Source organism: Ranitomeya variabilis, chromosome 5 (genome assembly GCF_051348905.1).
Source record: "Ranitomeya variabilis isolate aRanVar5 chromosome 5, aRanVar5.hap1, whole genome shotgun sequence".
Taxonomy (NCBI): Eukaryota; Metazoa; Chordata; class Amphibia; order Anura; family Dendrobatidae; genus Ranitomeya; species Ranitomeya variabilis.
Window position 1 is genome coordinate 652,505,934 of NC_135236.1, and position 13,064 is coordinate 652,518,997.

At 43.7% G+C, this 13,064-nt stretch overlaps 1 protein-coding gene across 1 annotated transcript; it reads right to left on the reverse strand.

Moving 5' to 3' along the window:
- Nucleotides 1-9,390: 9,390 nt before the first annotated feature.
- Nucleotides 9,391-12,692, reverse strand: LOC143776717 (E3 ubiquitin/ISG15 ligase TRIM25-like). The gene is made up of 2 exons (XM_077266399.1): nt 12,457-12,692; nt 9,391-11,988 (listed from the first exon to the last, which is right to left on the reverse strand). Exon 2 carries the CDS (start codon nt 11,914-11,916, stop codon nt 10,318-10,320), a length of 1,599 nt encoding a protein of 532 aa, XP_077122514.1. The 5' UTR covers nt 11,917-11,988; nt 12,457-12,692; the 3' UTR covers nt 9,391-10,317.
- Nucleotides 12,693-13,064: the final 372 nt, after the last annotated feature.

Sequence of the window (13,064 nt, forward strand, 5' to 3'; positions counted from 1 at the left end):
TGGGCTGGGAAGAGGGGGTGTTCGGTGGTCCAACGCTTCAGGGCAATGACCTCACTCCCATCCCAGGCTGGTTTGGCGCTGCAGGGCCCCGTTGACATTTTGTGAAAGCCTGGAGCCCCCCGCACTACCATTGCTGCAATGCGGTGGCCTCAAGGCTGCACTGTGATCTCATTTTTCGAAATCTCAAGGCGAGATCTCGTCTTCTGAGATCTCGTTTCCAAGATCTCAATCTGGACGGTTATTTTCCCGGAGGCCACCGCATTGCAGCAATGGAAGTGCGGGGACTCCGGGCTTTCACAACATGTCGGAAGAACCCCCGCACCACTGAACCAGCTTGGGATGGGATTTCCCGTAGGTCACCGCATTGCAGCAATGGATATGTGGGGCTTTCACCCTGCACCGCCGAACTTGCGCTCCAGCCTGGGATGGGAGACAGATCAACGCCGGACCACTGAACAACTCCTGTGACCCGGCTCCACCAGTGCTGCCAATTTCCCCCCAGTAAGCTAAATTCAGACTGTAAGATGGACCCCTATTTGATGCATTATTTTTTTCCCCTATTTTCCTTCTGAATATTTGTGGTGCGTCTGAGGCCATGTGCACACGTTAAGTATTTTTCGCGTTTTTTTCGCTTTTTTTCGCTATAAAAACGTGATAAAAACGCGAAAAAAACGCTTACATATGCCTCCTATTATTTTAACCCCTTCACCCCCAAGGGTGGTTTGCACGTTATGGACCGGGCCAATTTTTACAATTCTGACCACTGTCCCTTTATGAGGTTATAACTCTGGAACGCTTCAACGGATCCCGGTGATTCTGACATTGTTTTCTCGTGACATATTGTACTTCATGATAGTGGTAAAATTTCTTTGATATTACCTGCGTTTATTTGTGAAAAAAACGGAAATTTGGCAAAAATTTTGAAAATTTTGCAATTTTTCAACTTTGAATTTTTATGCAATTAAATCACAGTGATATGTCACACAAAATACTTAATAAGTAACATTTTCCACATGTCTACTTTACATCAGCCCAATTTTGGAACCAAAATTTTTTTTTGTTAGGGAGTTATAAGGGTTAAAATTTGACCAGCAATTTCTCATTTTCACAACACCATTTTTTTTTTAGGGACCACATCTCATTTGAAGTAATTTTGAGGGGTCTATATGATAGAAAATACCCAAGTGTGACACCATTCTAAAAACTGCACCCCTCAAGGTGCTCAAAACCATATTCAAGAAGTTTATTAACCTTTCAGGTGTTTCACAGGTATTTTTGGAATGTTTAAATAAAAATGAGCATTTAACTTTTTTTTCACACAAAATTTACTTCAGCTCCAATTTGTTTTATTTTACCAAGGGTAACAGGAGAAAATGGACGCCAAAAGATGTTGTACAATTTGTCCTGAATACGCCAATACCCCATATGTGGGGGTAAACCACTGTTTGGGCGCATGACAGAGCTCGGAAGCGAAGGAGCGCCATTTGACTTTTCAATGCAAAATTGACTGGAATTGAGATGGGACACCATGTTGCGTTTGGAGAGCCCCTGATATGCCTAAACATTGAAACCCCCCACAAGTAACACCATTTTGGAAAGTAGACCCCCTAAGGAACTTATCTAGAGGTGTGGTGAGCACTTTGACCCACCAAGTGCTTCACAGAAGTTTATAATGCAGAACCGTAAAAATAAAAAATCATATTTTTTCACAAAAATTATCTTTTCACCCCCAATTTTTTATTTTCCCAAGAGTAAGAGAAGAAATTGGACCCCAAAAGATGTTTTACAATTTGTCCTGAGTACGCTGATACCCCATATGTGGGGGTAAACCACTGTTTGGGCGCATGGCAGAGCTCGGAAGGGAAGGAGCGCCATTTGACTTTTCACTGCAAAATTGACAGGAATTGAGATGGGACGCCATGTTGCGTTTGGAGAGCCACTGATGTGCCTAAACATTGAAACCCCCCCACAAGTGACACCATTTTGGAAAGTAAACCCCCTAAGGAACTTATCTAGAGGTGTGGAGAGCACTTTGACCCACCAACTGCTTCACAGAAGTTTATAATGCAGAGCCATAAAAATAAAACAAACATTTTTTTCCCACAAAAATTATTTTTTAGCCCCCAGTTTTGTATTTTCCTGAGGGTAACAGGAGAAATTGGACCCCAAAAGTTGTTGTCCAATTTGTCCTGAGTACGCTGATACCCCATATGTGGGGGGGAACCACTGTTTGGGTGCATGGGAGGGCTCAGAAGGGATGGAGCGCCATTTTGAATGCAGACTTAGATGGAATGGTCTGCAGGCGTCACATTGCGTTTGCAGAGCCCTAATGTACCTAAACAGTAAAAAAAAAACACAAGTGACACCATTTTGGAAAGTAGACCCCCTAAGCAACTCATCTAGATGTGTTGTGAGAGTTTTGAACCCTCAAGTGTTTCACTACAGTTTATAACGCATAGCCGTGAAAAAAAACAAAAACATTTTCACCCCAAAATTATTTTTTAGCCCCCAGTTTTGTATTTTCCCAAGGGTAACAGGAGAAATTGGACCCCAAAAGTTGTTGTCCAATTTGTCCTGAGTACGCTGATACCCCATATGTGGGGGGGAACCACTGTTTGGGCGCATGGGAGGGCTCGGAAGGGAAGGAGCGCCATTTGGAATGCAGACTTAGATGGAATGGTTTGCAGGCATCAGATTGCATTTGCAGAGGCCCTAATGTACCTAAACAGTAGAAACCCACCACAAGTGACACCATTTTGGAAAGTAGACCCCCTAAGGAACTCATCTAGATGTGTTGTGAGAGCTTTGAACCCCCAATTGTTTCACTACAGTTTATAACGCAGAGCCAAGCAAATAAAAAATATTTTTTTTCCACAAAAATTATTTTTTAGCCTCCAGTTTTGTATTTTCCCAAGGGTAACAGGAGAAATTGGACCCCAAAAGTTGTTCTCCAATGTGTTCCGAGTACGCTGATACCCCATATGTTGGGGTAAACCCCTGTTTGGGCGCACGGGAGAGCTCGGAAGGGAAGGAGCACTGTTTTACTTTTTCAACGCAGAATTGGCTGAAATTGAGATCGGACGCCATGTCGCGTTTGGAGAGCCCCTGATGTGCCTAAACAGTGGAAACCCCCCAATTATAACTGAAACCCTAATCCAAACACACCCCTAACCCTAATTCCAACGGTAACCCTAACCACACCTCTAACCCAGACACACCCCTAACCCTAATCCCAACCCTATTCCCAACCGTAGATGTAGTCCAAACCCTAACCCTAACTTTAGCCCCAACCCTTAACCCTAACTTTAGCCCCAACCCTAACTGTAGCCTTAACCCTAACCCTAGCCCCAAGCCTATCCCTAGCCCCAACCCTAACCCTAGCCCCAACCCTAGTCCCAGCCCTAACCCTAGCCCCAGCCCTAACCCTAGCCCCTGCCCTAACCCTAGCCCCAACCCTAGCCCCAACCCTAACCCTAGCCCCAACCCTAGCCCCAACCCTAGCCCCAACCCTAACCCTAGCCCCAACCCTAACCCTAGCCCCAACCCTAGCCCCCAACCCTAACCCTAGCCCCAACCCTAACCCTAGCCCTAACCCTAGCCCTAATGGTAAAATGGAAATAAATACATTTTTTTAATTTTTTTTATTTTTCCCTAACTAAGGGGGTGATGAAAGGGGGTTTGATTTACTTTTATAGCGGGTTTTTTAGCGGATTTTTATGATTGGCGGCTGTCACACACTGAAAGAAGCTTTTTATTGCAAAAAATATTTTTTGCGTTACCACATTTTGAGAGCTATAATTTTTCCATATTTGAGTCCACAGAGTCATGTGAGGTCTTGTTTTTTGCGGAACGAGTTGACGTTTTTATTGATAACATGTTCAGGCACGGGAGATTTTTTGATCGCTTTTTATTCCGATTTTTGTGAGGCAGAATTATCAAAAACCAGCTATTCATGAATTTCTTTTGGGGGAGGCGTTTATACCGTTCCGCGTTTGGTAAAATTGATGACGCAGTTTTATTCTTCGGGTCAGTACGATTACAGCAATACCTCATTTACATCATTTTTTTTATGTTTTGGCACTTCTATACGATAAAAACTATTTTATAGAAAAAATAATTATTTTGGCATCGCTTTATTCTGAGGACTATAACTTTTTTATTTTTTCGCTGATGATGCTATATGGCGGCTCGTTTTTTGCGGGACAAGATGACGTTTGCAGCGGTACCATGTTTATTTATATCCGTCTTTTTGATCGCGTGTTATTGCACTTTTTGTTTGGCGGTATGAGAATAAAGCGTTGTTTTTTGCCTCGTTTTTTTTTTTTTTTTTTTACGGTGTTCACTGCAGGGGTTAACTAGTGATATAGTTTTATAGGTGGGGTCGTTACGGACGCGGCGATACTAAATATGTGTACTTTTATTGTTTTTTTTTTTTTTTTATTTAGATAAAGGAATGTATTTATGGGAATAATATTTTTTTTTTTTTCTTTATTTAGGAATTTTTTTTTTTATTTTTTTTTTTACACATGTGGGAATTTTTTTTACTTTTTTACTTTGTCCCAGGGGGGGACATTACAGATCGCTGATCTCACAGTGTGCACAGCACTCTGTGAGATCTCCGATCTCACTTACAGCCGTGCAGGCTGCAGCTTTCATCTGCAGCCTGCTCGGCACCCGGAAGTGATCCCTGCAGGACCCGGATGCAGCCCCGTGGCCATTTTGGATCCGGGGCCTGCAGGGATAGGAGGTAGGAGACCCCCGGAGCAACGCGATCACATCGCGTTGCTCCGGGGGTCTCAGGGAAGCACGCAGGGAGCCCCCTCCCTGCGCGATGCTTCCCTGTACCGCCGGCACACCGCGATCATGTTTGATCGCGGTGTGCCGGGGGTTAATGTGCCGGGGGCGGTCCGTGACCGCTCCTGGCACATAGTGCCGGATGTCAGCTGCGATGGGCAGCTGACACCCGGCCGCGATCGGCCGCGCTCCCCCCGTGAGCGCGGCCGATCGTGCTGGACGTACTATTCCGTCCTTGGGAATTAGGGCCCACCCCACATGGACGGAATAGTACGTCCAATGACAGAAAGGGGTTAAGTGTATTCCGCATTTTTTGTGCAAATGTAGCCTTTTTTTCCGCGGAAAAAAAAGCAACATGTTCATTAAAATGCGGAATTGCAGGGGATTCCGCACACCTAGGGGTCCATTGATCTGCTTACTTCCCGCACAGGGCTGTGCCCACGATGCGGGAAGTAAGCAGATTATGTGCGGTTGGTACCCAGGGTGGAGGAGAGGAGACTCTCCTCCACGCACTGGGCACCATATAAGTGGTCAAAAAATAAGAATTAAAATAAAAAATAGTCCTATACTCACCCTCGATGTCTTCCCGCCTCCACTGCACGCTGTTGCTTCGGTTCCTGTAGCTGGTGTGCGGTGAAAGACCTGCCGATGACGTCACTGTCCTGTGATTGGTCGTGAGCGGTCATGTGACCGCTCACGTGACGTCACGGAAGGTCCTGTGCGCACACACCAGCTATAGGAAGAGGAACGGACGCCGCTGAGGAGATGTCTGGGTGAGTATAAGCATTTTTTTATTATTTTTAAACATTCTATCTTTTACTATAGATGCTGCAAAAGCTGCATCTATAGTAAAAAGTTGGTCACACTTGTCAAACGCTATGTTTGACAAGTGTGACCAACCTGTCAGTCAGTTTTCCAAGCGATGCTACAGATCGCTTGGAAAACTTTAGCATTCTGCAAGCTAATTACGCTTGCAGAATGCTAAAAAAACGCGAAAAAAACGGAAAAAAAATGCGGATTTCTTGCAGAAAATTTCCGGTTTTCTTCAGGAAATTTCTGCAAGAAATCCAGAACGTGTGCACATACCCTTATAGTCTGAAAAATATGGTAATACTTGAGCAATGCTGTGTGCACTATAAGAGATCACAGGTTAAAGTCCCTAATGAGGACTTAAAACAAAAAACTGAGAAATAAAAAGAAGTTTTTTTAAAATGTATATATAAAAATTCAAATCATCAAATAAAGATATGTAAAAAATAAATAAATATACAGTGCCTAAAAGTAGTATTCAACCCCCTGCAGATTTAGCAGGTTTAATAAGATGCAAATAAGTTAGAGCCTTCAAACTTCAAAAAAGAGCAGGATTTATTAACAGATGTATAAATTTTACAAACCAAAAAGTTTTGTTGCTCAGTTAAATTTTTATAAATTTTAAACATAAAAGTGTGGGTCAATTATTATTCAACCCCTAGGTTTAATATTTTGTGGAATGAGGCTGGTTTCACACTTGCGTTTTTGTAAGCTGCGTTTTAGCGCTAAAAAACACAAAAAAAGCATGCGTTTTTTTTCCTATACTTAACATTAAAAACGCATGCGTTTTTTGCATGCGTTTTGATGCATTTTCAGCAACGCATGCGTTTTTTAACGTGTGCGTTCATTTGCAGAAATGCAACCTGTAGTAATTTTAAGGCTACGTTCACATTTGCGTTGTGCGCCGCAGCGTCGGCGCCGCAGCGCACAACGCAAACAAAAACGCAGCAAAACGCATGCACAACGCTGCGTTTTGCGCCGCATGCGTCCTTTTTTTAATTGATTTTGGACGCAGCAAAAATGCAACTTGCTGCGTCCTCTGCGCCCAGACGCGGGCGCCGCAGCGATGCATGCGGCGAAAAACGCAAGTGCGACGCATGTCCATGCGCCCCCATGTTAAATATAGGGGCGCATGACGCATGCGGCGACGCTGCGGCGCCCGACGCTGCGGCGCACACCGCAAATGTGAACGTAGCCTTAGTGGCTTTTTTGCCACGAAAAAACGCATGCGTTTTTTCGCGGCAAAAAAAATGCATTGCTGTCTATGTAAACGCATGCGTTTTTAAGCACATGCGTTTGTTTGCATTAAAAACGCATGCGTTTTTTTAGAAAAACACAAGAAAACACAAAAAAAAACAAGAAAACCCTAACCTTAACCATAGGGATCCAAACCCTAACCCTAAGGTTAGGATCCCTAGTAACCCTAGGGATCCTAACCCTAACCCTAGGGATCCTAACCCTAACGGTTAGGGTTACGATCCTAACCCTTAGGGTTACGGTTAGGATCCCTAGGGTAACGGTTAGGGTTAGGATCCCTAGTAACCCTAGGAGTCCTAACCCTAACCCTAGCCCTAAGGATCCTAACCCTAACCGTTAGGGTTAGGATCCTAACCCTTAGGGTTAGGGTTTGGATCCCTATGGTTAGGGGTAGGGGTAGGGGTAGGGTTAGGGTTAGGATCCTTTTATCACCTTGATGGTGGGGGGTTGCTTAGGGTTAGGGGTAGGGTTTGGATCCCTTTATCACCTTGATGGTGGGAGGTGGCTTAGGGTTAGGGTTAGGATCCCTTTATCACCTTGATGGTGGGGGGTGGCTTATCAGTGACCTGGTGACCAGGACATTCTAATAAAAAGCTACCCCTAACCCTAGGGATCCTAACCCTAACCCTAGCTAATTCTATTAATAGTGTGTTTTCTAGTTGATTTTGATGTTTGGCAGCTGTCACACACTTCTCAGCATGCGTTTCAAAAACGCAAACGCGGGAAAAAACGCATGTAAACGCGGGAAAACGCCGCCTTTTACCGCAAATTTTTTGGGGGGCGCAAAAACGCATGCGTCAAAAAAATGCGGCGTTTTGCCGCGTTTACATGCGTTTTTTCACCACATGCGTTTTTTTAAAAAATGATGCAGATCAAAACGCAAGTGTGAAACCAGCCTAACCTTTGTTTGCAATTACAGCTAATAATCGTCTTTTATAAGACCTGATCAGGCCGGCACAGGTCTCTTGATTTATCTTGGCCCACTCCTCCATGCAGATCTTCTCCAAGTTATCTAGGTTCTTTGGGTGTCTCATGTGGACTTTAATCTTGAGCTCCGTCCACAAGTTTTTAATTGAGTTAAGGTCAGGAGACTGACTAGGCCACTGCAACACCTTGATTTTTTGCCTCTTGAACCAGGCCTTGGTTTTCTTGGCTGTGTGCTTTGGGTCGTTGTCTTGTTGGAAGATGAAATGACGACCCATCTTAAGATCCTTGATGGAGGAGCGGAGGTTCTTGGCCAAAATCTCCAGGTAGGCCGTGCTATCCATCTTCCCATGGATGCGGACCAGATGGCCAGGCCCCTTGGCTGAGAAACAGTCCCACAGCATGATGCTGCCACCACCATGCTTGACTGTAGGGATGGTATTCTTGGGGTCGTATGCAGTGCCATCCAGTCTCCAAACGTCACGTGTGTGGTTGGCACCAAAGATCTCGATCTTGGTCTCATCAGACCAGAGAACCTTGAACCAGTCAGTCTCAGAGTCCTCCAAGTGATCATGAGCAAACTGTAGACGAGCCTTGACATGACGCTTTGAAAGTAAAGGTACCTTACGGGCTCGTCTGGAACGGAGACCATTGCGGTGGAGTACGTTACTTATGGTATTGACTGAAACCAATGTCCCCACTGCCATGAGATCTTCCCGGAGCTCCTTCCTTGTTGTCCTTGGGTTAGCCTTGACTCTTCGGACAAGCCTGGCCTCGGCACGGGAGGAAACTTTCAAAGGCTGTCCAGGCCGTGGAAGGCTAACAGTAGTTCCATAAGCCTTCCACTTCCGGATGATGCTCCCAACAGTGGAGACAGGTAGGCCCAACTCCTTGGAAAGGGTTTTGTACCCCTTGCCAGCCTTGTGACCCTCCACGATCTTGTCTCTGATGGCCTTGGAATGCTCCTTTGTCTTTCCCATGTTGACCATGTATGAGTGCTGTTCACAAGTTTGAGGAGGGTCTTAAATAGTCAGAAAAGGCTGGAAAAAAAGATAATTAATCCAAACATGTGAAGCTCATTGTTCTTTATGCCTGAACTACTTCTTAATACTTTAGGGGAACCAAACAGAATTCTGGTGGGTTGAGGGGTTGAATAATAAATGACCCTCTGAAAAAACTTTTCCCAATTTAAAAAAAAAAAAAAAGAAATAACATTCTTTTTTGCTGCAGTGCATTTCACACTTCCAGGCTGATCTACAGTCCAAATGTCACAATGCCAAGTTAATTCCAAATGTGTAAACCTGCTAAATCTGCAGAGGGTTGAATACTACTTGTAGGCACTGTATATGTTTGTTATTGCAGCATCCAGATTAGTCCAGTCTCTCAAAATCTAAAAGAAATTTGCCCAATCTGTAAACTCTATAAAAAATTGAATTGCCGGAGATTGTGAATTTTCAGTTGCTCCAACAGCATAAAAATACAATAACAAGTGATCAAAATCTCCTGTCTATGTCAATATGCTCTAAGTAAGAACACCATATCCCCAAGCTAAAAAACAAAGCAATTGATGGAACAATAAAAAATATGAATCTCAGAAAATATGGAACAAAACATTTTTACAATATTCAGATTTTTTTTAAGCAACTGAAATAATAAAATAAAACTACAAAGTTTAAAATCAACATACGGTAATTGTAGTAACCTGTAAAATCTTGTTGTCAGCACATTTTGATCATACAGTTAACTATAAAAATAGAACAAAAAACAAAAACTCAGAATTGCATTCTGTCACCATTACACCGCGCTTCGAATGTTTATGCCTTTTTCCCTAACTCTATATAAACTCTATCTGAAAAAAATGAATGTTATCAGTAAAATCTGCAACTCGTCCCTCAAATCAAAAGCTCCTATTAGTCTGTGATGACGAAGAAATAAAAATGTTTGAGAAAAATATGAAAATTGTCTGTGTCCTTAAGGGGTTAAATCTGAATACTCTTAAGTTTCCGTTATCTGAGAATTAAATGATATTATTAAGTTTGATCTGGTATCTTTAACTCATTTTTATGTTGGATTATACATTTTTATATTTTATTTTCTGGACATAATCATGGGGGCAACCATATTATCTGAGCTGCTGCTTTTCCATCTAACAGAATTCAAAGATGGTCTCCACAGCAGACACATGGATGTGGGAAAGTGTAATCTAGAGAGGACTTGTGGGCATGCTCTGTGCCCTGTGCAGAGATCACTGTGCGGGGAGGAGGGAAGATGTTGTCAGTGATGGATACGACATTATCGTCCTCCAACTTTATAACAAATGTGTTATGTTGCATTACATTCCTGTGTTGATAATGAGACTGATGAGAAGCGAGATCTGTGGAAAAAGTATTGTGGGGTTCAGTGACTTCAGGAAACACTGGAAGATTTCAGAAAGCTCCAGTGGTAAATATATTTTATGTCATAGAAGATCAGAAAAATGTTTCTCGTAAAATGTAGTTTAAAAACCGGTAATTTTCTGATGCTACTTTCTCTTTAAGTTGTAATCTTCATCGAGGTATAGAAAAAAGGTTGCCCAAATACACGTAACACAGCATGGAGGGGCTCGGAGAAGGTAGCAGTGAAGGTGTGTAAGTGTCTGATGGGGTCACACAGCTCATAAAAGGACAACTGCCCGGCCTCATAATCCAGACATATCCTGACTCTATCACTGGAGATCTTCTTGGCTAACTGAATCACTTCCCTGTCATGTATCACTGAATACTGATTATTACCATATCTCCTCAAACACCAGGACTTGTTATTATTTCCGACCAGTGACCGATCTCCCCTCCTGTCTATACTGGGATAACACATCCCCACCATCCACTCCCCTGATCTACTGCCCTCCACATCCCAGTAATGTCGTCCTGAGGTAAATCCTCTCCTGCTCATCACCTGACTATAACCCTGGAATCTCTCTGCTGTTTCTGGACGTTTCTGCCTCACTTTTGCCTCGGTCGCAGTTTTCAGGTCGTCTGATATAAGGAGATTATTATTAGCTGTGTTTACATCCAGTAATATGTCTGCAGGACTCACCACACAGATCCCGCTCCTTATACCTGATATTACGTCACATAATGTGTGTAATGTGTGTGAGATCACAGCCACATCCAGGTCATCTCCGTCATGGGGCTGTTTATCATGTCCCCCTGTGTCCTCATCACCTCCCTCCTCCTCAGGATCACACAAGTCACCGGTGTCTGGTTCCTGTAAGACAGTCAGTGGATCCCTCATGTTACACAGCTCCTCAATGTGTCTCATCTTCCTGGACAGCTCGTCCTTCTTTATTTCCAGCTGATGGATCCGAGCAGACAGTGGCAGTGACTCTTCCTTCTCCTGCCTGGAGATCTCACTCAGGACCTTCTTCTCCAGGTCGTCCACCCGTCTCCTGATGTCTGTACACAGGGCAGTGACTCTCTCGGCTTCTCCAGCTGCTTTTTCTTGAGCTTTTCTCCTGCGCTCCTCCAGACTCCGGACTCTTTCCTCAGTCTCCTCTCTCTTTGTGGTCAGTTTCTGCAGAACATTTCTCATTTTTTTCTTTTTGTTCTCAGAGGCCTCATCCAGTGACTCCATTTTATGTCCATTATGTTTCCCAATCAAACTGCAGGACGCACAGATACAAGCCGCGTCCTCAGTGCAGTAATATTCCAGGATCTTCTTATGGACAGAACATTTCCTTTTCTCCAGAGAAGTGCTGGGATCAGATAAGACGTGTTCTGGTGATTTGCTGTGAGATCTCAGGTGTTTATCACACAGAGAAGCCTCACAGTGTAGACAGGATCTAACAGCAGGTACCGGAGAGTCCACACAGTAAGTGCAGCAGATCCCGGTGATCTCCTCTTGTTCTTGCTGAGTAATCAGGAAACGTTCTGCGACATTATGGAGATTTATGTTCCTCGTCAGTGTCGGCCGCTGCTGAAACTCTTCTCTGCAGTCAGGACAGGAATAAACTCCAGACTCGTCCTGTGTATCCAGCACACGATCAATACAGACCCGGCAGAAGTTGTGTCCACATCTCAGCGTTACAGGGTCCTTAAATGTAGATAAACAGATGGAGCAGAGCAGCTCCTCGCTCAGAATAACAGACGCCATGGCTGACGGAAGAAGGAAGAAATGAAACTGAAAGTGTCTATTACTCAATACTTAGCAATGTTGTAGTTACACCTAGGGTTGAGCGAAACGGATCGTTCATTTTCAAAAGTCGCCGACTTTTGGCAAAGTCGGGTTTCGTGAAACCCGACCCGACTCCAGCGTGGGATCGGCCACGTGGTCGGCGATCTTGGCGCCAAAGTCGCGTTTTGTATGACGCCTTCCCCGCCATTTTTTCAGCCAATTAAGGAGTGTGGGCAGCGTGATGACATAGGTTCCGGTCTGGTTTCTGCGGCGTCATAGAGCCATATTACCGTTTGGGCTGCAGTGATTTCCGCAGTCAAACACAACATATGCTTTGCACGGAGGGGAGAGAGAGAGAGAGAATCCACATTGACTTGCATTGGGTTTCGTGTTCCGGTCCGGAACCCGACTTTACAGTAGAATCGGCCGATTTCACGTGATCCGACTTTCGAGAAGGTCGGGTTTCACAAAACCCAACTCGATCCTAAAAAAGCAAAAGTCGCTCAACCCTAGTTACACCCATTCACTTAACTAATTAAAGGGAACCTGGCACCTGCTTATGCTACTCCATTGTGAGAGTTTCATGCTAAAGGGGCAAAGACCCTGATGGCATCAATTTATCACTTCCTTTATTGGGTCTTGCATTTTTGATTAAAAACTGTTTCAATCCCTTAAGGGCCAAGCCACTTTGTAGGTTAATGACAGGGCCTCATTTTTTTTTTTAAATCTGTCGAGTGTCACTTTATAAGGTTATAACTCTTGAACAGATCCCAGTGATTCTGAGAGAGTTTTTTTTCTAGACTTATTGTACTTCATGATAGTGGTAAAATTTGTTCAATATGACTTATGTTTATTTGTGGAAATTTGGGGAAAAAAATAACAAATAACATTTGCCACATGTCTACTTTACATCAGAACAATTTTTGAAACATATTGTTTTGTTAGGAAGTCCGAAGGGTTAAAACTTGACCAGCGATTTTTAATTTTTTTACAAAAAAATTTACAAAACCATTTTTTTAGGGACCACATCACATTTGAAGTCACTTTGAGGGGTGTATATGATAAAAGATACCCAAAGTGAGACCATTCTAAAAACTACACCCCCCTCCTCAAAACCACATTTAAGA